Below are 23,727 nucleotides of genomic sequence, written 5' to 3' on the forward strand. Positions count from 1 at the left end.
AGCCCTGCCAGAGATGCTATTAGTACCACCACTGTTCGATATCGATAGTACTTTTGAGCCAGGCTTTGGGCGTTGTTTTCGCTGCACATTAAAATTTATAACAAATACGTTCGAACGGATTTGAAAAACTCTGAATGAGACTAGTTCGAATCGCAGCGGCAACAAATCGTGCGCAGATGGTAAGTGCAGGCGAAGGGTTTAACAAATTAGACGGTTCGGGCTGAGGCTTCCGCTATGTTTGTTCTGCTGACGCCACGCCCAATGTGACAATTGGGAAGTAGGAGAGCTGTGCTCATGTTTTGGGGTGCAAACAGCGTGTGAGCTGGTGGTTGTGTGTGCTTCGTCAGCATTTCTTATTGTCTGCTTGTTCGTTTCAGACAATTGAGTGTTGTGCTGGTTGGGACCAAGAAGAAGAACATCGAGTGGCTAATCCTGCAGGCCATTGACCGCTCTTAGACGGCGGCATCACGACACAAACCACACCCATAAAACCCAAACAAGCCGAGCTCCTGTGGGACTATGTCCACAATCGAAGAGGAACGTAAGGCATACGAAAAGAACCCATACTTCACCGGTCACATCTACGGCAATTTCTCGCCATTTTATGTGACTATTGCCATCTGCACCGTTGTACTTGGCACGATAATCATACTGAATATTATCTTGGGCTGCTGCTCCAAGCATCGCAAGTACTGGCAGGACAGACATACAGGCAACCGCTGGTTGGTGTCCATCTGGTCTGCAACGCCGCACAATCAACCGCCATTGGACTTCACTGAACTGAAAGACGCTTCCTATTTCCAGCGTTTCCATGTAAGTGAACCCAATAAAACGACAACAAAGAACCCAGCTAATAATAATTCTCTGCCCAGCCCACCACCCATCAGCAAGTGTTCCCCGACGAGGTGGTTATTGGCGTTGACGAGTTAGAGCCCGTGCATTCATCGCATCATCAGCGTCCGCCACGCCCAGAAGGTCGTACTCTGCATCATCAGCGGCAGCGCGAGGAATACGTAGAGCTTCAGAAGCGTGAGAGTGACATCTAAAGTAAAAACAATCAGCCATGGCCCTATATTTCCTATACCCTGCTGTTGCCGCTCTGGCCTTGTTCATCGTCGGCGTCATTATAATTATGCTGCGCTATGGGCCACGTCTCTGTGGCCTGCGCCATCATGCGCTCCCTGACAACCATGACCTCAGGGAGAAGACATACGAGCATGAGATAAGCTATGCATAATTCGATGCGCTTTTTTTTCAATATTACTTTATACACATTCTGGCAATGTAATATATATATTGCTCTATATATCTCCCCACGAAACTAACCTTAGTTACTGTAAGTCCCCTCACTAATCGTCTTTTTGCACCCCAAGGATAATTATTTTGCATGCAGTACAAATATCTTCATTTAGTGTCCATCTGCTTGTCCATTTCTATTTATCATATCAAGACAATGTGCCTTCAATGTAGAGACTCGTGAGTAAATTATGCCGTCCAAGTGTCTTCTAGTATTGTAAGATCCCATATGTAATTAAAACTAATTGTATTTACAATTTTTGAGAAGTTTACAGATTCTGCATTTCAATTCGTTTATTTTCCTAACGCAAACTCTATACATTTGTAAACCCAATATAGTCCAGTACAGAAATCAAATAAAGCTCCAATTTACATTTCCGTAAGATATGATTTTTATTCAGATTCATTCCATAGGAATTAGTAAGCAAAATAACAGAAGTAGTAGAATTATTCATGACTCGATCGGCGTATTGCAACAAACTAAAGCCGACCGATGGGTGCAATAACAGTTGGAATATATAAATTTTACAGAACATAATTTAAACGGCATAGCGCCCAATAACAAAGTGTCAATAAATGTTATTATGGTATTTTGAGGTGGTGTAAGGAATAAGTACAATGGAATCAAATAAATTGTGTCGGAATAATGTTGTAAAATGCGGAGCTAGAATCTAAGACCTTTTGGATGGCTTTCTTGGTTTCTTTCTTACATGTCGCTCCGCTTGCTTGGCGGGAGCAGCCAACTCATATCGAAATATGATGCAGCGACGATCAAAAAAGCACTTCAAGTCCTTGGGCTCATACCGATGACCCATTTGCTTCAAATGCAAGTAGATTTCCTGTAGATCAATGGGTTCGTACATGAGTACACTTTCATGAAGTTTGGGATTGGCACACAGAAGATTGTGCCAGGCTATGTGGAGCGGCACAATTGGCTGTGGTGTCTTCTTTGTTACATTCGTTTGCAGGACATAGAACTCAAAATCGTCGCTTAGGCTTGGCGGCACAGATTGAGAGAAGCGTAGCAGATCCTTTCCAGGGGCATTAGTGTTGAATTTGAAACCCTGTATAGGCTCAGTGGGTGTCAGACAGACGTCATTGTTGTCTGAAACTATGGGTCGAGAGCGAGGTTTCTCAGACATCACGGGAGTGGATTTGGACCGAGGCATAGGGTCCTCCTGTCTTTGAGATAACTCCCTTGGCTCCACGGGCTGCATAATGGGATGAGTTTGGTTGTAAATGAATTCAAGCATCTTGACGGCCTGCTTTCGCTTCAGCGGCTTGATTCCATAGTTATACAACTGTTGGAGGATCTCTGACTCTGCCAGTTGTGTGAAATCGGGCTTCGGAGTATGACAAACACGAACGGTATACACATTTCCATTGACTTCCAACTGATCAGGCACTGTTGATAATACTGTTTTCGACGTAGTAAGTTCCGGCAACGTTGGCATTCCTGTTTCACCCATTAACAGACAATCAGGCACAGTTGATGATACTTTTTTGGGCGTAGTATGTTCCGGCAACGTCGTCATTCTAATTTCACCCATTAACAATCGATCCAGACCGCTTGGCATCGCATCTGTGGTCGCCTCAATAGTTGATTCCTTGCAGTTTGGAAAAACCAACTGATCAAACTCATCGAATTCATCATCCAGCAAATCTTTGGGCTCCGTGACTTTGGCAAGCAAATCATTAAATTTATGGCTGCTCTTGCGCGACAAATTCCTCATGGGAGCTTCTAAGAAAGATGCATCTGACCAGTTAATATCGCTCTGCGATTCTCCTTTGGCGGGGCTCAACATCTGGGAGAGTGTAAAGTGCTCAGAGAGAGCCGCATCAAGGATCCCAAACTCAGCTCGTTCCCGGCTGAGAGCGCTCTTATTGGGCGAGCGAGAGTTTTGCGACTTGTTTGAGTTTGTAGGCGAAGTCATTAGGAAGGCATCCAAGTCTTCTTCAGTCTTAAAGTAAGGAACAGCTCGTTTTTTCGCAACGGGTGAAAACCCACTACTGTCGGAGCTCTCATTCTCCCAGGCTTTCCCTTTTGCCGTTTTGTTGGCCTTCCAAATCGAGTAATTGATTTCCTCATCGGAAAGCATGATCACATCATTGTCGTCGTCGCTGTTTTGGGTCAGATCGATGCTTGCATCCGACTGCATTCTGAAGGGAGAAGGAGCAGACAATGCAGGCTTCTCAGAAGACGAGTCCATCTTCCAGTTTAGTGGACTTTTGAAGCTGTGATCTGTTGACAAGCTGACACTCCTTCGAAATGAGCTTCTCGAAATATTTAGATCACTAAAGCTGCCACTGGGATTGCTATCATTTGGAGTTGTAAATGCATCCATATGGAAAGATGAATTCTCCGAATCCTTGTCTGTGGCACTTAATGCCAGTTTATCCTCTTTTGAAATGGCACGACTTTCACTCTGGGAACTTGAATCCATCGCCAGACTGCAGTTGAACTTGTCTACATGGAGACTAGATTTAAATGCTTGACTGATGCTGAAGATATCCGTGCATAGATATGCTTTTGGGTCATCGAATTCTGGCTTGAAATGTTCCTGTGTTAGATCAATAAAGATTTCATTGGCTTGATCTGAAAAATGATACGTAATTGAATTAATGATAAGATATATGATATACCATTTAAGCCAATCCCTAACCTTTACTACCCATCTGCTTCGGCGTAGAGTCGGTTACAGTCTTTACTGAAATCAGACGAAAATTAGTTAAAAATGAGAGGGAACTTTGTTTATACCCGGTACTCAGACAGACGGTACTTTATGATTTATGTAATTTATGCAATATATTTTATATGTCGTTTGGAATCGCTGTTCGCCAAATGGACAAATTCATTTATTGCCAAACAAATATTCGATAAAAATCGATCGAACCGTTTAGGAGGATTTTATACATTAGATTTGATCTGTTTCCATTTTTCTTTACTTTTTTTTTACATCTGTCTCTTTTTTTCTCTATTCCAACACCAACATCTCGCTCCTTTCCGCCTTAACATGAACACTGAACGAGGAAGAGTGTGTGATAGAAAGAGAGAGAGAGAATAAGTAAGCACGTGGAAGGAGTTGCAATTTAATTTGTTTCTTCTGGCTATAATAATGATCCTATCTGATCCAGATTCGGCGATCTGGTTTCTAAGGTAATTTCCAATGATTTTGCGTTTTCAATTTTTCACGTTTCTTCAAAATTGTAGATGCCACAGATTTTCGTCTTTTGTGGAGGCAGAAGGATGGGTGGATACAAAATTTGGTTGCTTTAGCTCTTATAGTATCTGAGATCTATGCGCTCATCGGCACGGACGGACAGACAGACACGGCTATATCAATTCGGCTATTGATGTTGATCAATAATGTATATAATTTATGGAGTCGGAACTTTCACCACAAATCTAGTATACCCCTATGCTCTTTGAGTACCAGGTATAATTACTCATTTGTCTATAAGTTTTACCTTCATCACTAGATATAGAGTAGACTTCTGAAGAAGCCGTTGGTTGATTGATGGGTGTACTCTCTAGTTCTGTTACTGGACTCTCACTTTCACTTATGGTTATATTCTTATAAACCTTCAAGCTAAAATTCTGAACTTCCTTCAGTTCGGGAGACGTCGCTGGCTCATCATCAGAGTCGGCAAACAGATCGGGTGACGTACAGCGCGTTAATTGTGTAGGAACACTTATGTTAGACGAAGTAGTGGGCTTGAGGTCTTCTGTGCCATTTTTGGCCATCCTGGGACGCTTATCTGGGGGCTCCTTCAAGGGGCTGCTACTAGTGGAGGAGACTTCCGCTTGAATGTCACACTGTTTGGTGTCTTCTTCTTCGATCATGTTCTCCACCACCAGCTTCTCCAGTTCATCTAGTTCTTCATCCACTTGTTTCTTTAGTGCCAGCTGGTTTTCGAAATGATTTTCCAGCTCGTTAAAGGCGATTTCCATTTGCTTTATCTGTTGACGGGTTTTCATACTGGTCCGCTCTGGGGACAAGTCCCGGCCCTGTATGGCACCCCAATCCTTAAGTAAATGATGGGCAGGCGTATGACATACTTCAATCAAGCCGGACACAAAGTAGATTTTTATGTCGGTAACAGGACCTTCAATGGGCTCATGTACGATTGCAGATTTGCTGTCGGGTTTCAGTTCGCGGAGGATAGAACTAATCAGCTTATAAGGCGGCATTGAGCTCTCCTCAGCACTTAGCTTTTTGGTTCGCACTTGCTGAGCCAAAAGAGTGGACACCTTGCTCTCCAGCTTCTTTTGCTGAATCTCGGGGTTACGCAGAGTGAGGGGAGTGAACTTGTTGGTCCATTTGCAGCGACGACTGCCCCTGCCGGATACGCCGGGCAGTACTGCCAAGCTCTTGTAGTCTGATGGAAGATGAATTTGTGCTTTACATTGAATATTAAAACTATTCAGAGAGTACCTACCTTCTTTAGCGGCTGTCCGAAAGCCATATTTTTGTAGCTTACGTCGAATATTCTCCGTCGCTGATCCAGCATTGTCTTCAACCACATCGACAGGGACGTCGTCATCGTCATTCAAGCGAAGGTGTCCATGTTTCTCAGCCTCCGATTTGGATAGCGCCAGCGCCATTTCAATATCATCTGGACTAAAGTTATCCGCCATGCATTGCTGGGCTGCTACCTCGGCGAAGATTTGCTCATTCCGCAGGAAATTACTTATGCTGGGCTGCTGCTTGCTGCGACCGCGTCCCCGACGTGGGGCACTTGAGCTGCTGCCCTTTAGCTTAGGCGCCTTCTTGGGCTTTGGACCGGGTGGTTCAAAGACATTGCTATTACGTATTGGCCTGATTCTGCGTTCCGGAGAAGCCGCCACAGCAGCGGATGGTACTGGTAGTATGGCATCTTGAAACCGATCTTCTGTGTCATCCGCAGTATCGACTCTCTCGGGGGGCGTAGCAAAGTAGGAGGATAGTGTAGATGTATTAGAGGCTGCCTTGCTGCTACGCGTCGAGCTTGGGAAGGAAAGAAAACAATGCTGTTGGTTAGATAACTACATTTTATTGTTCAACAACTACGAAAACATGCTTAAATTACAATTACCGAAGCTTATTAGATTCTTGCTGCAAGTTCTTAAAGTTCGCTCTTCGCGTCTTTCGATCCATGATTAGCGTTCTGTCCTTAGATTCTCAGCCTCCTCGATGGCTTCTCTAATAAACTTTCCGGGACGCGGTGCACCAAACTCAAACAGTCCTTTCCTGTCAAGTTCCTGCTCCGATGAAGTCAGTAGTTTTTTACACAGCTTTTCGTTTGACAAGCGCTGCATGGGCGTTAAGCTATAGAAGAGCGGCATTAATTCCTGATTTATGAAACAGCATTTCCGGGTTATATTTACCTCCAAATTCCAAAGCATACAGCTCCAGCTGCTAACAGAGCGTAGGCAAAGCGATTCCGGTAGGTATACGATGGTGTGCCGTGAGTGCGTCTGGGCTTTCGCTTGGTTGTATCAATTCGATCCATTACTACAGTAGCACAGCACAGCACAGCACAGTATTATATAATTTAAAACATTTTAATTTCGCAAGGAGGCAGGAACAAACACGGTGTTGATCGATAAGGGTTGTCAGCCTATTATACAGAAAATCAAAGCAGATGTTTATACTAAGAAATGTATCAGCTAACCGCCAATTCTGGTTAAAAGCTAAAAACTATTCAAGATACAAGTATTAGCAAAATAACTCTCTTGTTTATAGAATTTTTTTGTAATTTAAAACTTGCGACTTATCGTTATCGGTGAAACAGCTGTGCACTTGTGAGTGTTCTGGTCACACTGGAAAACACAAACGTAAATATATATAAATATAATTAATTAGCGGACAGCCCGCAGAGAGAAATCGAAAACAATATAGTGATTTGAGCGTCAATAAAGTGCGGGTGCACACGTCACACTCGCAAACACATTCACATTTGCATATTAAACACAATTTCAGTTGCAAGTGGACTGTGAAAAGTTGATAACCACTGAACTCAAAATTACAACAACACATACGCAGTGGCATTAGACAAAGGGTAACGTACCACTACCACTACCACTAGTCCGAGTCCGAGTACAGTAAACAGCGAGAGATAACCAGTGCGAAGCAGACAAAGCAAAAGAGTTCGACCGCACTGGACAGACACAGCACACAGACAGCTCAGAACGTGATACAATTATTGTGCAGGAGAAGCGAAAACAACTGAAACAACGAAACAACAACTTCAACGAAATTCGATAAAAATATATATTGTATTACGCCCTATCTGCGGCCGTCGGTACTATCCATTGGCCAGTACGGGAAAAGACAGCTAGCTGCTTAGTCATGGCGCGAGAGGATGAAGAACGCATCGTGGACAACGAGGAGGTGTCTCGGCCAGAGGAGGAGGCAGATCAACAGATCATATCATCCGATCGCCGTCAGGATAATGAACTGGCTCTGCCCTCCGGCGGCTGTTGCATGCCCTCCAGCACCAGCCATCGTTTCATGGCCCTGGTCTTCATGTGCCTTCTCGGTTTTGGCTCATACTTCTGTTACGACAATCCCGGAGCATTGCAGGACGTCTTCAAGAAGGATCTGAACTTGACCTCGACGCAGTTTACGCTCATCTATTCAATCTACTCCTGGCCCAACGTGGTCCTATGCTTCCTCGGAGGATTTCTGATCGATCGTGTGTTTGGAATACGACTCGGAACGATTATTTATATGCTGATCCTGCTTGTGGGACAAGTGATCTTTGCCAGCGGCGCCCTATGGAATGCCTTCTGGTTGATGATTTTGGGTCGCTTCATCTTCGGCATAGGAGCGGAGTCGTTGGCTGTGGCCCAGAACAGCTATGCCGTCCTCTGGTTCAAGGGCAAGGAGCTAAACATGGTCTTTGGACTGCAGCTTTCTGTCGCCCGTTTCGGCAGCACCGTCAACTTCTGGGTGATGCAACCCATATACAACTACGTCAGCAAGTTCTACCACGATAATAGTGCTCTAGGAGTAGTCCTACTCCTGGCCACATTCACCTGTGTGATGTCGCTGATCTGCGCCCTCATCTTGGGCTTTATGGACAAGCGGGCGGAGCGGATTCTGCAACGGAACAACAACCCATCTGGGCAGGTACCCAAGCTAACCGACATCTTTACATTCAAGCCCCCATTCTGGATGGTCTCGATAATTTGCGTTGCCTACTACGTGGCAATCTTTCCATTCATTGCCCTGGGACAGAAGTTCTTCATGGACCGCTTCGGCCTGACGCCGTCTGAGGCCAACACGGTGGACTCCCTGGTGTACCTCATTGCTGCCGTATCGTCGCCGGTCTTTGGCTACATCATCGACAAGGTTGGACGCAACGTAACCTGGGTATTTACGGCGACTCTGACCACCATTGGAGCCCATGCTCTGTTGACATTCACGGTAGTCTCACCCTACGTGGGCATGGTCATAATGGGGCTATCCTATTCCATGCTGGCTGCCAGCTTGTGGCCCCTAGTGGCCCTCATCATTCCGGAGTATCAACTTGGCACCGCCTACGGCTTTTGCCAGTCCATTCAGAATCTCGGCCTGGCCGTTATCACCATCCTGGCTGGCATCATTGTGGATCACAGCCATAACGATCATACGTGGGTGCAGCTGTTCTTCATGGGATGGCTGACCATTGCGCTAATCGCCACTGGAGTCATCTGGGCTTACAACAAGAAGCAGCAGGGAAATCTGAACATGACGCCACTGCAGCGGGCACAGTTTGTGAGCGCCCAAACGTACCAGCATTTTGAATAGGCGGTGTCAGCCAAGCAGAACCCGCAGATTGGATTATTATCGGTTACTTAGTATAGGCATAAAATTGTTCCCTGCGGGCAACGCTCTAGAGTCGAGTCGATGATCTTGTTCCACGATGTGATGAAGTGTGATGTGCGCCGCCACGAGTCGCGAATTGGTATTTACTAACTGCAATTGTTTTGTCAAACGATATGATATACAATACGCCCTGATCAGCCTTGATTTCCCTTTGCCCACATACGAGTACGATTGCATGAATCCCAATCCCAATTACGAGTATATCTCCGGGTATTTTAGGGATGATCACAGCGATTTATATGTTAATTTTATGCTATGTATTTTTAGAACAATTTATTATTACAGTTACCGCATGTTTATTGTGTCAGCGTTTTACAAATTAAACATAAAATCCATGAAAGAAAGTGCATTGCATTGCTAATAAATCGAAACCTAATACATTGTACCTACATTTTTTTGGAATTCAAAAGTTATTTGGATTTTATTTACGATTCGTTGCACATTCGTACCCTTACGAAAAAAATAAACATCATCAATTAAATTGTTTGCCTGATGCTCCATTTTTCAAAACATTGTAATGTCTACCCTCCGTTCCAAGACCTCAATGCACTGCCTACTGTCCAGACGGAGCACCTGCAGTTCCCTCAGGGGTTTCATATTTTCCTCCACCGATTGATTAGTGCGCAGCGTCTCCAGTAACAGCAATGCCGTACCCCGCGCTGCCGTCAACAGTTTGCAGGAATCGTGAATTCTATGGAAACGAAAGTCGGGTGTCAGGTTTGTGTTTACAGTAGCTTCGGGCATGACTCACCTCTTAAAGAGTAGCTCTGGTCGTCGCGTGTACTGGCCGAAAAGAGCGAACAGATTGCGCGTCATATCGTAATTGAATTGGGCTGCACCAGCCGGAGAGAACTTTGTGTTCATGACCATGCTTTCGAGAATGTAGTCATCGAGTGTGCGGGCTATCAATCGGAGAGTCTGATTGAACAGATTGGCGGACAGTTCGCGCTCCAGATTGTGAAGCATGGTGACTAGCACCTGAAACATCTCTCCGCCACTGGACGAGAGTATAAAAGGCTCCTTGGAATTGTGTTCCGGCATAGTTGGCCAGCAGTCATGGCGATAGTTCATTGACCTGGCCTTCATTTCATGGGTTTCGCGGGTGGCTAGATTCTGCGTTAGCTGCCGCGACCAGTGCTCCAGTTCGGAAACGGCATGATCAAATACAGAATGTATCTCCGGGGCATTGGGACCCTCCAGTGCCGAATGCAAATGCAGATAATGCACATTCTCTCCCCACTCGCGGAGCACCATGATCAGATAGTTCATGGCATTCAGCACGGGAATGCTTCCCACCTCACCGCTACTGTGCAACTGAACCAGACGCCGTCGGAAACTGTCGATCAGCTCGAGCTGCAGCTGCAGGAACTGCAATTGGTGTCCTGGTTGAATCAAGCCATAATAGCGATCTTTGATGGCTTCCAGCAGTCGCATAAACTGGTCGGCACACTTCGGTATCTTCAAATCATCCTCAAAGGTGTTCGGATCAATCAACTGGAAGGGCGACTCCGCCATCAGAATATCATCCATTCTCTCTGCACAGACTGAGAATTACAAGGGGATTGTGAGCATAAAACTAAGCGTAAACTGAGAATATCCAGCATACATCTCTCCTCCAAGGATATCCAACGGAGCAAATACACGGGCTGAGTGATCACGGCAATGGCACTGGGAAAACTGGCTGGATAACCAAACGTCTCTCGCAGCTCCGCCTCAAAGGCCAAGGTCTCATCCAGCAGGTGGGCAAACAGTATCTCGTCCTGAGATATCTGTTCAATATCCACGGCCAGTTTTTCAATGGTCAACTGAACCAGACCTCGCATGAATTCAAGCTGAAATGGATTCATATCATAGCTAGAGTGGTATACACATAGGATTATAATGAACTTTTACCCTCAGATTGTAGTCTAGTTTTCCGGCCCTTATCGCTGCTGGCTGGAATGTCTTGCCCACAAAGATATGAGTGTCCTTCCCCCAGTTGAGAATCTGTGTGTAGTACCATTCGGGCTTGTCTAATCGATTTGTTTGGCGTGTGCCCGTGAAGTGATACGTGAAACGCTGGCGATATGGGGCCAGCAGAAGCTGCACCACCTTGCTGATGGGTTGGCAGAGAATGCTCGGCGTGATGCTCTGCAGGGGGGCGTGCTCTTCAGCGGGAGATTTGATGAGAAACATATACTCGGCCAGTAGTTGTGCCTTCTCGGTGTCCCGCGTGGGTGAATAGTTCAATGCCTGTTGTTCCATGTAAGCCCATCGCATGCTCTTGAGCACGGTTTTAAACTCACTGGACAGACGCTTGAGAAGCAGCTTGTGCCAGTAGATGGCAGTGCGTTCGGCGAAGGACTGCAGGGAGCGTGCCTGGACGGCATTCAGACGCCCCACCACGCTGTGCTCGCAGTCGTTGCTTTCGTAGAGTGAGAGGTACAGGTTTACTAGCTTGTCCTCGTCCTTGCCGTTGATGCTACTGCTCAGATCGCCACTGATCTCCTGTATATCCTGTACTAGGCGAAGATACTGCGAAAGGCGCTGGAGCTGACGTACTTGGTGGAGATCTACGGCCACGGCATCCAGGGAGGGTTGGCACTCCAGGAGTTTCTGCTGCAGCTTCTCCATAAACTGGGCCAGTTTCTGCAGCTCAAAGTCAATGCTCTCGCAGACTTGTTGCTGGCACTGGAAGGCAGATTTGTAGCTGGACACATTCTGGGGGTCCTCATAGTCAAGCTGTGGGGACGGGATTCGCATTAGACCCATGTAAATGTGTAAACTATACCACTTACAGTCTTGGACAAGGCCTGCAGCCGCTCCTTGTAGTGACTAACCAGCAGATTGGCCCGATGTAGCCGGCTGGCATCCTTGCCGATCTCTTCATTTAGACGCGTCGCTATGCGCAACTCCATCCCACTCAGCTTTGCATGCATTTCGATGCAGCGAAAGCTCGAGCAACATTCAAATTACAACCCAAACCGAGCTACGAACCACGTATAAAAATAAATAATTGTTGTTGTTTTAGCGATGAGCAAATAGAGGTAATTTTCTTAGTTTCAAGAAATGGTCACACTTTTTCTGACACATTGAGGTCGATAACACCATAAACCCAGGGCAGCCAGCACATTTATCGGACGCCTTGTGGACAGACGCGGGCGTTGTTTGAAAAGACAGGTGTTGTTGGCGTCGGTTTTTGCTTGCATTTTCTTTGTGTAAAGTTAAGTTAAAAATGTACACACCCAAGAAGAAAATTTTTGGCCATGGCCTTGCACCCTCGCCACACACGCCGCTCAGCTTCAGCCGAGAGTTGCGGCAAGTTCTGCAAGAAAGAAACTTGCTCACAGCTAAGTCGCGCAGGAAAGGTAATTGACGAAGGCTGCAACATTTGCCAAGCGTTTTTATAGTTGTATGTGTACATTAATTGCAGTGTGCTCAATGCTGGACAGCGCCTCCAGCAGTCCCATTGGCTCCCCCAATCCAGATGCGGGCAAGCGCATGGGCTTCCGTCTGCAGGCCATACAGGAGATCTTAACATCGGAAAAGTCCTACTTGGAACAACTGGAACTGCTGATGAACTATTTCGTGCTTCCTCTAAAGGAGCAAGCTATCATCGACTGCTCCAACCATACGCTGCTCTTTGGTCAGATTGAGATGATACACAATTTGAATGGAGAATTTCTGCGAGAGCTGGAGGCGAACATGGAGAATGTGGCACATGCCTTCCTCAAGATGGCACCGTTCTTCAAGCTGTATTCGGTTTACGCCTTCGATTATCGTGGAGCTCTGTTCGTTATTCAGGATTTGATCAGCAAAAATCCTGTGTTTAGAAAGTTTTTGGAACAAACCGAGAGTCGTCCGGAGGTGCAGCGAAAGCTGAATTCTTTGATGATCGTGCCCATACAGCGTGTGCCCCGCTACAAGCTGTTGCTGGAGCAGGTCCTACTGTACACGAGCCCAGCGGATGCCGACTACAAGTTGTTGAAAGGTAAGAGATGCAGAAAAACGTATGTGGACCGGTTGATAATGTATTATGCATTTCAGAGTCTGTTAAGGAGATCGATGCCACTGCCGCACACATCAATGCTTGTGTGGAGGAGCAGGAGGTTACCCAGTATCTGATCCATTTGCAGAATTCTCTGGTGAATCGCACACCAAACATTGTAAAGCCCTCACGCCGCGTGATCAAAGAGGGAATCCTTCAAAAGATCACTCATAAGGGAACGGAAATCAAGCGCTACTGTGTACTCATGTCGGATATATTTATGTACTGCAAGCTCGTGAAGGATCGGGCCCCAAACACCGTGGTCGAGAACTCGCTCGAATGCTGTTGCATATTTCCGCTCAAGAAGTGCAAGGTTTTCGAAATGCTGCCGGGCAACTTCAAATTGACTTGCCAGAACGATGGCATCATCTTTGGCAGTGGCGACTTACAGCTGTGCCGTACTTGGGTGGGATTCATACGCGATGCCATTGATTTGCATGTCCAGTGCCGCAAAACGCTGCGCAAGGACTCCAGCAAGAGAACACCCATACGCAAAAAGGACATGAAGAAGTTTGGAGCTGATTATGTACTGAGTCCGAACAACAAGCGCAAATGCGTGAGTAATCTGTATTTGAATGCGTTCAGGGAGAAGCTAATTCTGCTTTATATTTATCGTAGGAGTTCGAGACCGTTTTCCGCAACAATAACCGCAGCACGGACTCTGAGGATGAGACAGAGGATACTGCTTGCTTTCCACGCAAACGCAAGACGCCAAGCGCCATCCTAAGAACTACAAACTCTAGCAAAAATATCGGAAATTCTTCTTTATACAACAAAACAAAGGTCTTGGCCCCGCCACCACCGCCAATGCCACCTGTTCAGTTGCGCCATCAGCCGGGGACAGTGAGAGATTCCGCCTGCAAGGAGAATCGCATTTCCAAGCTATACAAAAAGATTGCCACAGGCGATAAGGTGGCCAATGTACGTGGCATACTCAAGCGCAGCAATGTGACCGCTACTAGCACTGATCACGATCCCACCTACGGCTTTGCCAGCCGCTACTCCGACTCTAAATCGTACTTTAGAGCTCACAATGTGGACAACACCATACCCACAGTGGTCAAGCGCGAGGATCTGTTTAACGCGGAAAATTTGTTTGCCATAGATTCAGGCGATGGCGGCCCGGCTTCAGCGCAGAGGAAGCAGAGCCAAGAGGAGATGCTTTCACCGCCACAAAGAAAGCGGGTTAAGTTCGATGACACCTTGGATAAACTCTCTCTCGGTAATGAGCAGAAACCTTTTGCTTTCGCAAGCAGTACTGAAACCGCTCCCAAGGCCACATCTTTGCGCGAACGCATCTATGATTTCTTTGCCAATCTGTTCTAGAATTAAATAAGGCATATTTTTTTCATCAACATCAATAAAAGCATTTACAATTCAAATCAACTCGGCTGCCGCAGTTCGCAGACTTTACGCATGAAATTTTCCACAGCCTCTTCGCTAATCTCTTCAAGCCAGCTTCCATGACGCTTAAAATGTGAGCCAACTATGACTGCATGAGCGTCCTTGTAGTACAGACCAATGTTATCCTTTGTCACACCAGAACCAATCAACAGAGGCACCTTTACGCGACCCGACAACTCCTGAAGATCTTGGGGACTGGCGGCATGTCCTGTTGCCGTGCCTGTGATGACAATGCCATCGGTGAGAAAGAACTCGGCTGCATGCGCCGTCTCTAACAGGCTGACATCCGAGGTTATGGCATGCGAGCTATGCTTCTTCTTCAGATCCGTGAAAATTAGTACATCTTCCGCATCGATAAGTTTTCGGTAACGCAGCAGATCTCCAGCACAAGCATCCGTGTATCCCTCGTCGGCCACATGGCCAAATACAAAGCCTTCGCTGCGAATAAACTGAAGCTGACTAGCTTTGGCTATAGCCAGAGCCTGCTTGTTGCCACAGGCTAGGACCTGGACACCGCAGGGAATCTCCTTGGGGATCACGTCACGCACCGCCTGTCCCAGGCGAGTCATGCAAGCGGTTATTTCCGCACCCAAGAGGCGCTCCGGCACATAGGGAATATCATGCATATTCTCGATGAGCACGGCATCCTGCAAATCATGCTCAAATTAGAATAAAACTATAAGCAGACTGTTTGGCCTACCAGCTGGTGGCGCTTGTAGAGATTCGCCTCATATATGGCCTTTTCAATCGTCTCTTTCCAGTTGTCGGCATATCGAGGCGTTCCTGACATTGTAGCTCCATATTAGAGGCATTCAGTGGGCATTTGTGGCCTTTGCTCACCTGGTAGCGCGTCTACATGTATCATGCCAATAACTTTGCATTTTTGCTGTCCAAATATCTTAAGAAAACGTCGCATTATTATAAGATAATCAGAAAATAAACAGCAACAGCGGATCGTCGGCTACCAGGGCTGGAGATGTTCTTTTTACTGGTTTAATTCATGCGATCATTAAACGTATCATCATTATTAATTAAAGAAACTCTTAATAAATATTTACGTTCTTGACGATAATCACTAATAGTTTTGAATTTCTGTTAACAACTAAATCTACTAAATCATAAACAGGCCTAGACTTGAACAACGGGTGGAACCAGTGGCTCTTTTATCGAGCACATCGAGTATCGATAGATCAAACCGATGAATCGAGCGATCGCAAACGTGTGTGTTTTCCGTGTGTTTTAAATTAAAAATAATAATCAATTTTGCGATGGGTTGGGTTCTGGATTCATTTTCCTGATCACCAGTCTTGCACACGCCTAGTGGGCATTTAAAGACAAAATGGGAGATATAATATGTGCTGGTAGGACCAAATTGTTGGAGGAGGGGATGAATGCTGGTGATGGATGCCATTTTGCCAGCCTGTTGGCGATATCAGGTGAGCTGTGTTTTCTTTGAACTTTTACAAAACAAATGGCAACCAATTGGCTTGTATTTATTTGCGAATGTAGTAGAATGTAGAAAAAGTTATTGGCCCTTCAAATTAGAGAGGCATGCCTATACACTGCCTTTAAAAGCAATGACCTCACGAAATACCACTTTAAATAAATGGAAAGCAGAAACAAAAACAATTATGACACTTTGCCGAAACAATGGAGAACGTTATCACCGCACAAAGAACATAGCCATAGACGCTCCCGCCCCTGCCTCCGCCTCCGCCCCCGCACACGCAGTCGCCCGGCAATAGCGCAAATGGGAACTGGGAATGGAAGTCCGTTTACAAAGTTACCAAATGAAAGGCTTCCCCGCATTTAGGCCCTTCACAGCCTCAGATGTTGCGTCCGCCACTCTATTACATTGTTTCAGGAGTGGGTACTCGCGATGTCCTTGAGTTTGATTTGGTGAGTGGGTGGTGGTCCCCGTGCCCATGTCTGATTGCCTGTGCTTAGCGGAAACGGCTGTGCGCGACAGAATTTCAATTATCCCAGCGAGCGGTTCTCTTCATTTCTGTTATGCTCTCTTCTGTTCTCCCTGTGCCCCACATCATTCCCTATTCCCTCTTCTCCGTATCCCCATTCCCCATTCGCTATTTGTTTGTTTGTTTCGTTTCGTTTCGACATGTCTGTGCATGTAACAATTGCGCTTTGTACAGTTTACAACATGTACACAGTACATATTGTATTGTATGTAAAAGTGATTGTTGTTCTCGATTGTCCTTGTAATGGACACTCCTGCGGGTCCATTTAATCGGGTTGGGTGCTTTGTTTGTGTGCAACACAAAAATGTCTGTGTCGTGTGTGGGTGTGTTTGGTTTGTGTGTGTGTGTGTGTGTGTGCAATCATGTTGAATTTTGCTCACCAACTGATTGGCTAACAAGATCCTGGGGCTGATGAGGATGGCCGGGCTGCAGGGCTGATAAAATCTAATTTCATTCTCAAATTCCAACTCTTTTCCCCAACAACAGCCTCAGCTTTGGCAAACATCCCAGAGCCAGGGACTGAGCCTCACCTGTTGGGCAAACAATATAAATTATTTATAATATGAGCCAAAGGTTCTTTCGCACTTGCCAGCCAGCCAGCCAGCCACAGCCCTCTTCCGGCTGCTCTTACAGGACCTTTCCTTTGGTGTCGACACATGTACACACTTTGTGCTTCTCCTTGTTGTTGCTTCTGCTGTTGCTGCTGCTCGTAGTTGCAACAAGTTGTTTCCGTGTTTGCCTTTGTGCCACGTGCCCCCTACACCCTATTCCTGATTATGCGAGAGAAACAGCCCTCATGTGTGTGTGTGTGTTGTGTTCTTTAGAAAAAGGCAAACAAAAAACATAATGTACAGGATATCCTTCACCTTCGCAGAGATCCCCAGTCAGGGCCATATTTTTCCAATTAGCCGAGACCACAGAAAAGTGCTGGCAGGGCAAAACAACTATTAGCCAAAAGCAGAAAGTTGCACTAATTAAGCCAGCTGCAAGTTAAGAAAAATAGATATACGCGAAAAGCTCTAGAAACGAAGTGAAAAACATCCTTTTGATGGGCCATCGTTTGGGTAAACAATTGAATTATTTAACAGCCAGCAAGGGGAAACTTTTTATAGCCCTCTAATTGGAAAGTTGCCGCCACTCAAGAGCGTGGCTGCATTCTTCCTTCACCTGTCACCTGCAGATTGGGCGACAGCCGCCCCAACAACAAAGCCCTGACCGCAAGAACCTGCCAGGATATTCATTTGACAGAAGACACTCGAGGTCGCTGCAAAGGAAACAACAGCATAGTCCCACTCGTACGAGACCCTCCCCCCCCCAACAAAAATCAGGCTAACGAGTTTTCCATTTATCTCAGCGTAAATTACATTTTCACACCTAATTCCTCAGATTGGGATTGGGCCTGTGCCTGGGCCTGCGCCTGCGGCGGCCAACTCTTTATCACTGTCGAATCAGCGAACGAGCGTTTTATAAATTAGCATTTCAGACATTCTGGCAACAGTGGGACGTTGATTCGACATTACTCATTTCGGCTCGAGACGCGTGAGAGAATTTGATAAATTTGCCATTTTATTTGGCATTTGAGCGTTTTCATTAGTTACTGTAAATGCAATTAGCCAATAAATTGAATGAATATTACCAATTTCCATGCAAGCGGTATACACAAGCCCCAGACACACACACACACACACAGCTCTCAGTGTAAGGACAAGGACATCGACATCGCCATCGCCATCCGCCAACGCGCCTATGCGTGCGTGTTGCTATCTATGGTCATAATTTCTGGATGTCCGCGTCCACGCATCGATCATCATTGGCCCATGGAGTGGGTAATAGACGGGACACGCAAACCGGGTACAACAGCTCCCGCTGGCTGGCGGCAGACAACGTTACTGCAAATTGGCAAATGCGCGAAAACTACGCCAAAATATGCCAAAGCCAGACAGGCAATGGCGCTCGAACAGGGGAATGAGATGGAGGGGTCTTGCCTGCTGGAAACGCTGAGGTTTACCCGACCTTGATGCAGCCTACTTTAAGATAACCCCCATGGGTCTATCGGTTTGCTTTAAAGAACGGTGGAGGGGGGGGAGGGGGTTTTTGTCTGGCTTAATTTTCGCTAGAACCTTCCAGGTGGCAAAACGTCAAGAAATTAATATTTTACAGCCCCGCAGCTGCAACCAGAGCTTTATGGCTGCTTCTCTTTTTATTTCTGTTGTTTAATGAACAGCGTGGAAGCTCATCAAGTTCGCGCCTTGTGCCGCTGCTTACCTTGCACTTTATTTAATGTTGTCTGGCAGCCTGTTTAAGAGGCACACAACACCCCAGCAATGTACTCGCCATTCGTTCTAAATGATTTAGGTGACAAAACTTTGCAGACAGAGAAAAAGAAACCGCACACACACACACACACACACACACAGCGGAGGAGAAGCGAGAAATTTAACTTTTGGTAATGAGAAATAAATATGGAAATGCAAATGAAACTGAAACTGATACGAAAAGTTAAATTGCAAGCGCTGCTGCATGAGCAATTAGTTGGATCTGTGTGCCACGTGTGCACAATTTGGCTGCAACTGGTTTGGTGGCAAGAAATAAGTTACTCAATTCGCCAGCAGAAGACAGGACGAACGCTAGAGATAGGGATAGAGAGAGAGAGAGAGAGAGAGGTGTCCCACAAATAAAGCAATAATGAAAACGACGAATTTTCAAGAAAAACTTTAATTAAACTAAGCCACACACCGAGACAGCAACGTTTTCGTGACCTCAGGTGTGGCACACCCTTCAAGAACGAAACAACAAAAGCAACAGCAATGGAAGTTCGATCGGGGAGCGCCAGGTGGGGTGCCCCAGACATGGCTGGGGCTGGGGCTGGGGCTGGGGCTGGGGTTGGCTGGCTATCGGGTCGCTTTATCTCGACCCAGGCCAAAATTGTCGCCCCCCAAATATATGCTACACTTGTGTTACTCTATTTTTTCACGTTCTCTTTTGGCCAAAAACCAAATAGAGATGGCCACGTGAGAGTGGTAGAACAACACGATGGATCAGCGGTCAAAGGAATGTCCATGGATAGTCCCTTAATTATTGCTGGAGCTTCAGCTCTGTCCCTGGCAGCCCCCATTCCGTGGAAAAACAAGTCCAGTCCCCGAACTTTGTTTACTCTGCGGTCGTGACCACAGCTGGGGCTGCCACACCACACCACACCGCTTTCCATCTCCACTTTGACTTTCGCCTCAGTGGCATTTTTTTTTTGTTTTTTTCCTTTCGTACTGCGTGTGCCTGGGCCATCGTCATTTGGCTTTTAAGCTCCTCTACACTTTGGACAAGTTTTGCTGGGCCGGACATCGGTGGGCGATTAGATTTTGCGCCGCAACTGAAGGCATAATTAGTGAAAGTGATTTGTATCTGTGGACTTGGCCCCGACTTGGGCGGCGGCTATAAATAACTGACATTTTGAGGCGCTACTTCTACTGCTGCTGCTGCCACTGCTGCGCTTTGGCATTTTGTTGTGCCATTTCATTTGCATGCAACATCATTCTGCTTCTTTCAGTCCGAGGCTTAGTTCAGAGTGGAGGGGCTTAGAGTGCAGCTCCCGGGCCAAGGGTCGTCTGCCTGCAGCATAATGAAGCTGGGAAAGGCATTCGGATGAGGCTCTCAGCCGGGATCTGCTCGGGTATTTATGGCATTTGCTTGGCTATTCCGATTTTTAATTCTACGCGCATTCTGTAGTTCTGTGCCAAAGGATTTCCATGAATTTAAGCTTGCATCTAAATTTGTAAAACGAATTACACTACTTTTGTTGCTGAAAGTCCCTGTAAGAGCGGACTCGGTTCTGCTTGATTACTAATTAAATTAGCACAAGAAATTTGTTTTTGGTCTAACATGGAATTGAAAGTTTGCTTTTGCTCTAAAATATGTAGTGCGAGTACCTTTCGAAAATCTATTTCTGCTGGAAATCTATAATCCAATTGCAAGTTTATCTGCCTGAAAATTCAGCATAAATCGGAAATTTAGGTCTCACACAGACACACCTCTTCGAATGTGTGTGTGGGGCAACCAATCAAAGTTCAGAAGTTCACATCATTGACAGCGGCACAACTTTCTGGCCTCAAACTCGAATTAAGAAAAGATAGCTGGCAGCAGAGAGACGCACGAGACGCACAAAACTTTTATCATTTTCACAGTCCAAAAAGAGGGAGAGAGAAACGAGAAATAGTTAGTTACGGAAGTACTCTCGGTACTTGGCACACACCCTCTGTACCACATGCCAGGGCCCTCCCCGGTTCTGCTTGTTCACCTGCTTGAGATTGTCGCTTATTTAAGCAGCTTAATTTTTGGATGCTGTTGCCAGTGGCAGCATCGGGTGGCAGGCAGAAAAAAGAGCCCCAGCTCCGGCCCCTGCCCCAGCACCTGCCCCTGCCCCAGCCCCTGCCCCTGCCCCAGCACCTGCCCTTTTGTTTGTACTTTTGCCAGATGAGAGTGCAGTGGCAGTGGCAGTGGCAGTGGCAGTGGCAATGGCAGTGCAGTCAACAATCAATCTCCGCCCGTGGTGACAGCCAACAATGCATGATGCAAAAATGTTCCCCTACTAGCACCTACGGCTCCATGCGAATACGGATATTTGATACGGTCGGAGACGCACACACAGAATGATCAACCCAGTCGCAGCCAATCAAGCGCAAGGTATGACTGTAAATCTGTGGGCACACAAAATGCCTTCAATCCCTGGCATGCTGTGCTCTGCCGTGCCGTGCCGTGCCGTGGCTCCTCCAGCTGCCTGCCATTGCTGAGCGCCGTGTACGTGGAGGCATGGAATTGGGTCACCAGGCGGGAGGCGGGGTTCCGTTCTGTTCCCCACACAGATTCGGCCAGGACAGGGCTGGAGGGAGGGGTGGGGGAGTAATCGCTTAGCAGCAGGATGGTGGATGGGTTGGAGCAGATGGATGCGTGGGTGGAAAAGTACAGCAGGAAGGAAGCCCGCGCGCGCTAAGCACCATCGCTTGATGGAGCTCATCATAATTTTTCGGGGCGCCACGGTGGAAAACTGAAAAACAAAACAAATCGAAGCAAGCAGCAACATGTTAACTACGCACTAGAGAGAGAGAGAGAGAGAGAGAGAGCGAGAGGAAGGAAGTCAAAGAGGCACGAAGAGCGTATGCTGGGGAGAGCAAAAGCTTTGGCCGAAAGCTTTTCGAGTTTCTGCCGCTCACTGCCTGCCGTCTAACCTTCATCTTGAACTTCATGGCCAGACGAAGAGAGAGCATCGCAACGCAACGTATCGCATCGCATTTGGTTCTATGTTTCATGTTTCTAGGCCACAGATGGCCCCCCCGCCTGCCCTTTGTCCTGGCAACATATGCAACAGGAGGGAGTTCATTCAAGACCAACCCCCACCGCAGCTGATGCAAAGCCGTAGTAATGGAGCGGTAGAGGGAGCGCCAGCGGAGAGAGCTCGTGGGAGGGGGATAATATTTCGATGTTGTTCCAAAAATATAATTTATGCAGAAAGGAAATTATTCATTATTATTTATGAAATTTTTGGCTTAAATTTGCTTAAAATTTTGGTTTGAAATTATTCGATGCGGAATAATATATAATTTTCCCTAATAAGTATATAATCGATTCAAATAGATTATATGTAATATTCATTTAAAAGCAAACCTACTATCTTTTTCAATCTAAAGGAAACATTATTTAAAATTTTTGATTGATATTTTCAAGCGAATTCCTTCTTGGAGATAACCCCAATACAATTTCAGTTTGAAATAACGGTTTAGCTCCGCCAGAGCTTTGTTCAAGAGAACATCGCTGCTGCACAGTGGGTGACACGGCCAATCTATATCCATAAAAAAATACCGTCGAAAGTAACAAGAGAACTTCTTCCTGTTTTTCCTATGTTTATTATGTAAATGATTAAATTTTGTTGGCAATTAAAAAATTAAATAATTTTTTGTATTTTTAAAATAATATAAAAATAATAATAATATATAAAATATTATTCAGAATCATATTCTGGTCGGATCCAGACTCTAAAGCATACCTTAAATTTCTTAAAGTTTCAAACATTGAAACTAAATAAAATGTATAGAAAAAAACTGCAAGAAAAAGCAATCATGATCAGATCGAACCCAATTACCAACTGATACTAGCTTTAGCCTAGACAAGTCTTAAAGAAATACAAGAAATATTTGTGGATATGTTCTACGATGTTATTTCGGGGAAAACACATGATAAACATGCCTTTACCTTTAACTGTAGCCAAATAATTTATGAACTTGTGATTACTTTGAGAATATACAGCTCTATAAATATATTAAAAAGATAAAATGTGTTTAATCGAATAGATTACAAAAAATAAAGTTTTTGAAGTTTCGAAAATTGAGTTTGTAAAAGCTAGATTGGCCGTTTCACCCACTGTGCGCTGGCCTCTCTCGAAGCTTTCCTCTCTCTCTCTCTCTCTGTGTGCGCTCTCACACACGCACACCAGGGCAGGCTCTTATCAGAGAAAAACGCCTAGCTGGAAGCGCGGCAGCCAGTGAGGACTCGCTTTTAAGGATAGCACTGGAGCACGAGCACCAGCAGGAGCAGCAGAAGCAGCAGAAGCAGCAACAGTGCGATGCACAGGCACAGGCACAGCCACAGACCCGTTTATAAGGTGAAGCCCGAAATTGGAGCAGCTCAGTTCGCTGTTGGCAGGCGTCGCCGAAGGTAGTAGCCCTTATCCATCCAAGAGCAGGACGGAGCCAAAGCCAAAGCCAAAGAGCCAGGAGAACACAGTTCCACAGAGCCACAGCCCAGAGGAGAAGAAGGTAACGCTCAAAGAAGTTGTAAAGTGACAATTTGTCGGACAGTCAGTCGTCAGGACCTCCCATCGAGGGAGGTGTCGAAGTGAGTGCGCGACGCGAAGGGCCAACCAAGAGCCAAAATGAAATGAAATGAAACGTATAACCCAACTAAAGTCAACTAAAATACGACAAAACTAAACCAAATTGAATTGAATTAAGAATTGAAAGAGGTAGAGTTAGAGGTAGAGCACGAGCAGTAGAAGTAGCAGTGGCAGTGGCAGAACAATTAAAAGCAAATTGCATGCAGAGTCAAGAGAGAGAGAGAGAGAGGGGGGGAGAGAGAGAGGGAGAGATAGAAGAGGGGACCAAGGAAACCAGCAGGATCTGGTCGT

At 46.0% G+C, this 23,727-nt stretch overlaps 9 protein-coding genes across 13 annotated transcripts in view; 5 read left to right on the forward strand and 4 right to left on the reverse strand.

Annotated features, from left to right (window-relative positions):
• Positions 1-35: 35 nt before the first annotated feature.
• On the forward strand, positions 36-1,048 carry LOC108151082. Its single transcript, XM_017279464.2, has 3 exons — positions 36-179; positions 378-813; positions 873-1,048. Exons 2-3 carry the CDS (start codon positions 520-522, stop codon positions 1,044-1,046), a joined length of 468 nt encoding a protein of 155 aa, XP_017134953.1. The 5' UTR covers positions 36-179; positions 378-519; the 3' UTR covers positions 1,047-1,048.
• LOC108151084 lies at positions 1,048-1,679 on the forward strand. Its single transcript, XM_017279467.2, has one exon. It carries the CDS (start codon positions 1,064-1,066, stop codon positions 1,235-1,237), a length of 174 nt encoding a protein of 57 aa, XP_017134956.1. The 5' UTR covers positions 1,048-1,063; the 3' UTR covers positions 1,238-1,679.
• Positions 1,665-6,458, reverse strand: LOC108151075 (structure-specific endonuclease subunit SLX4). Of its 2 annotated transcripts, XM_017279458.2 has the most exons (5): positions 6,373-6,458; positions 5,737-6,284; positions 4,765-5,676; positions 3,960-4,004; positions 1,665-3,892 (listed from the first exon to the last, which is right to left on the reverse strand). In XM_017279458.2, the coding sequence occupies exons 1-5, from the start codon at positions 6,432-6,434 to the stop codon at positions 1,968-1,970; spliced, it is 3,492 nt and encodes a 1,163-aa protein (XP_017134947.1). In that variant the 5' UTR covers positions 6,435-6,458; the 3' UTR covers positions 1,665-1,967. The 2 variants fall into 2 exon arrangements, with proteins under 2 accessions (XP_017134947.1, XP_033242990.1); XM_033387099.1 differs by lacking the exon at positions 3,960-4,004.
• Positions 6,311-7,031, reverse strand: LOC108151083. The gene is made up of 2 exons (XM_017279466.2): positions 6,665-7,031; positions 6,311-6,605 (listed from the first exon to the last, which is right to left on the reverse strand). The coding sequence occupies exons 1-2, from the start codon at positions 6,787-6,789 to the stop codon at positions 6,437-6,439; spliced, it is 294 nt and encodes a 97-aa protein (XP_017134955.1). The 5' UTR covers positions 6,790-7,031; the 3' UTR covers positions 6,311-6,436.
• An 80-nt stretch (positions 7,032-7,111) lies between these two features.
• Positions 7,112-9,534, forward strand: LOC108151080 (major facilitator superfamily domain-containing protein 1). The gene has a single exon (XM_017279462.2). It carries the CDS (start codon positions 7,629-7,631, stop codon positions 9,069-9,071), a length of 1,443 nt encoding a protein of 480 aa, XP_017134951.1. The 5' UTR covers positions 7,112-7,628; the 3' UTR covers positions 9,072-9,534.
• Positions 9,392-12,163, reverse strand: LOC108151077 (RINT1-like protein). The gene is made up of 5 exons (XM_017279460.2): positions 11,927-12,163; positions 11,043-11,870; positions 10,756-10,981; positions 9,901-10,693; positions 9,392-9,840 (listed from the first exon to the last, which is right to left on the reverse strand). The coding sequence occupies exons 1-5, from the start codon at positions 12,065-12,067 to the stop codon at positions 9,654-9,656; spliced, it is 2,175 nt and encodes a 724-aa protein (XP_017134949.1). The 5' UTR covers positions 12,068-12,163; the 3' UTR covers positions 9,392-9,653.
• Positions 12,164-12,258: 95 nt separating this feature from the next.
• LOC108151078 lies at positions 12,259-14,562 on the forward strand. The gene is made up of 4 exons (XM_017279461.2): positions 12,259-12,496; positions 12,562-13,119; positions 13,176-13,732; positions 13,795-14,562. The coding sequence occupies exons 1-4, from the start codon at positions 12,364-12,366 to the stop codon at positions 14,500-14,502; spliced, it is 1,956 nt and encodes a 651-aa protein (XP_017134950.1). The 5' UTR covers positions 12,259-12,363; the 3' UTR covers positions 14,503-14,562.
• Positions 14,493-15,621, reverse strand: LOC108151081 (uncharacterized protein F13E9.13, mitochondrial). The gene is made up of 3 exons (XM_017279463.2): positions 15,421-15,621; positions 15,281-15,363; positions 14,493-15,227 (listed from the first exon to the last, which is right to left on the reverse strand). The coding sequence occupies exons 1-3, from the start codon at positions 15,494-15,496 to the stop codon at positions 14,559-14,561; spliced, it is 828 nt and encodes a 275-aa protein (XP_017134952.1). The 5' UTR covers positions 15,497-15,621; the 3' UTR covers positions 14,493-14,558.
• A 166-nt stretch (positions 15,622-15,787) lies between these two features.
• LOC108151074 (BAI1-associated protein 3) overlaps positions 15,788-23,727 on the forward strand; it is a 54,193-nt gene continuing 46,253 nt past the window's right edge. For 3 of the 4 annotated variants that reach the window (XM_017279455.2, XM_033387098.1, XM_033387096.1), the window contains exon 1: positions 23,163-23,359. The gene's annotated coding sequence lies outside the window, so the exon portion shown is untranslated. Of the gene's footprint in view, positions 16,017-23,162; positions 23,360-23,727 lie in introns of those variants that run through there. The other variant, XM_017279454.2, reaches the window with a different exon arrangement.

The sequence above is a fragment of the Drosophila miranda genome, chromosome XR, assembly GCF_003369915.1.
Source record: "Drosophila miranda strain MSH22 chromosome XR, D.miranda_PacBio2.1, whole genome shotgun sequence".
NCBI classification, from domain to species: Eukaryota; Metazoa; Arthropoda; class Insecta; order Diptera; family Drosophilidae; genus Drosophila; species Drosophila miranda.

Bases quoted from the DNA above. Each gene is read 5' to 3' on its own strand.
- LOC108151075 (XM_017279458.2), bottom strand. From the start codon at position 6,434: ATGGATCGAAAGACGCGAAGAGCGAACTTTAAGAACTTGCAGCAAGAA. The intron at 6,285-6,372 runs GTAATTGTAATT...TTCCTTCCCAAG, and splicing joins CAAGAATCTAATAAGCTTCG to CTCGACGCGTAGCAGCAAGG. The intron at 5,677-5,736 runs GTAGGTACTCTC...ATCTTCCATCAG, and splicing joins TCGGACAGCCGCTAAAGAAG to ACTACAAGAGCTTGGCAGTA.
- LOC108151083 (XM_017279466.2), bottom strand. From the start codon at position 6,789: ATGGATCGAATTGATACAACCAAGCGAAAGCCCAGACGCACTCACGGC. The intron at 6,606-6,664 runs GTAAATATAACC...GCTCTTCTATAG, and splicing joins GTATGCTTTGGAATTTGGAG to CTTAACGCCCATGCAGCGCT.
- LOC108151078 (XM_017279461.2), top strand. From the start codon at position 12,364: ATGTACACACCCAAGAAGAAAATTTTTGGCCATGGCCTTGCACCCTCG. The intron at 12,497-12,561 runs GTAATTGACGAA...CATTAATTGCAG, and splicing joins AGCTAAGTCGCGCAGGAAAG to TGTGCTCAATGCTGGACAGC. The intron at 13,733-13,794 runs GTGAGTAATCTG...TATTTATCGTAG, and splicing joins CGAACAACAAGCGCAAATGC to GAGTTCGAGACCGTTTTCCG.
- LOC108151082 (XM_017279464.2), top strand. From the start codon at position 520: ATGTCCACAATCGAAGAGGAACGTAAGGCATACGAAAAGAACCCATAC. The intron at 814-872 runs GTAAGTGAACCC...TTCTCTGCCCAG, and splicing joins CCTATTTCCAGCGTTTCCAT to CCCACCACCCATCAGCAAGT.
- LOC108151077 (XM_017279460.2), bottom strand. From the start codon at position 12,067: ATGCATGCAAAGCTGAGTGGGATGGAGTTGCGCATAGCGACGCGTCTA. The intron at 10,694-10,755 runs GTATGCTGGATA...TGTAATTCTCAG, and splicing joins GATATCCTTGGAGGAGAGAT to TCTGTGCAGAGAGAATGGAT. The intron at 9,841-9,900 runs GTGAGTCATGCC...TCGTTTCCATAG, and splicing joins CCAGAGCTACTCTTTAAGAG to AATTCACGATTCCTGCAAAC.
- LOC108151080 (XM_017279462.2), top strand. From the start codon at position 7,629: ATGGCGCGAGAGGATGAAGAACGCATCGTGGACAACGAGGAGGTGTCT.
- LOC108151084 (XM_017279467.2), top strand. From the start codon at position 1,064: ATGGCCCTATATTTCCTATACCCTGCTGTTGCCGCTCTGGCCTTGTTC.
- LOC108151081 (XM_017279463.2), bottom strand. From the start codon at position 15,496: ATGCGACGTTTTCTTAAGATATTTGGACAGCAAAAATGCAAAGTTATT. The intron at 15,364-15,420 runs GTGAGCAAAGGC...CTACAATGTCAG, and splicing joins ACATGTAGACGCGCTACCAG to GAACGCCTCGATATGCCGAC. The intron at 15,228-15,280 runs GTAGGCCAAACA...CATGATTTGCAG, and splicing joins TCTACAAGCGCCACCAGCTG to GATGCCGTGCTCATCGAGAA.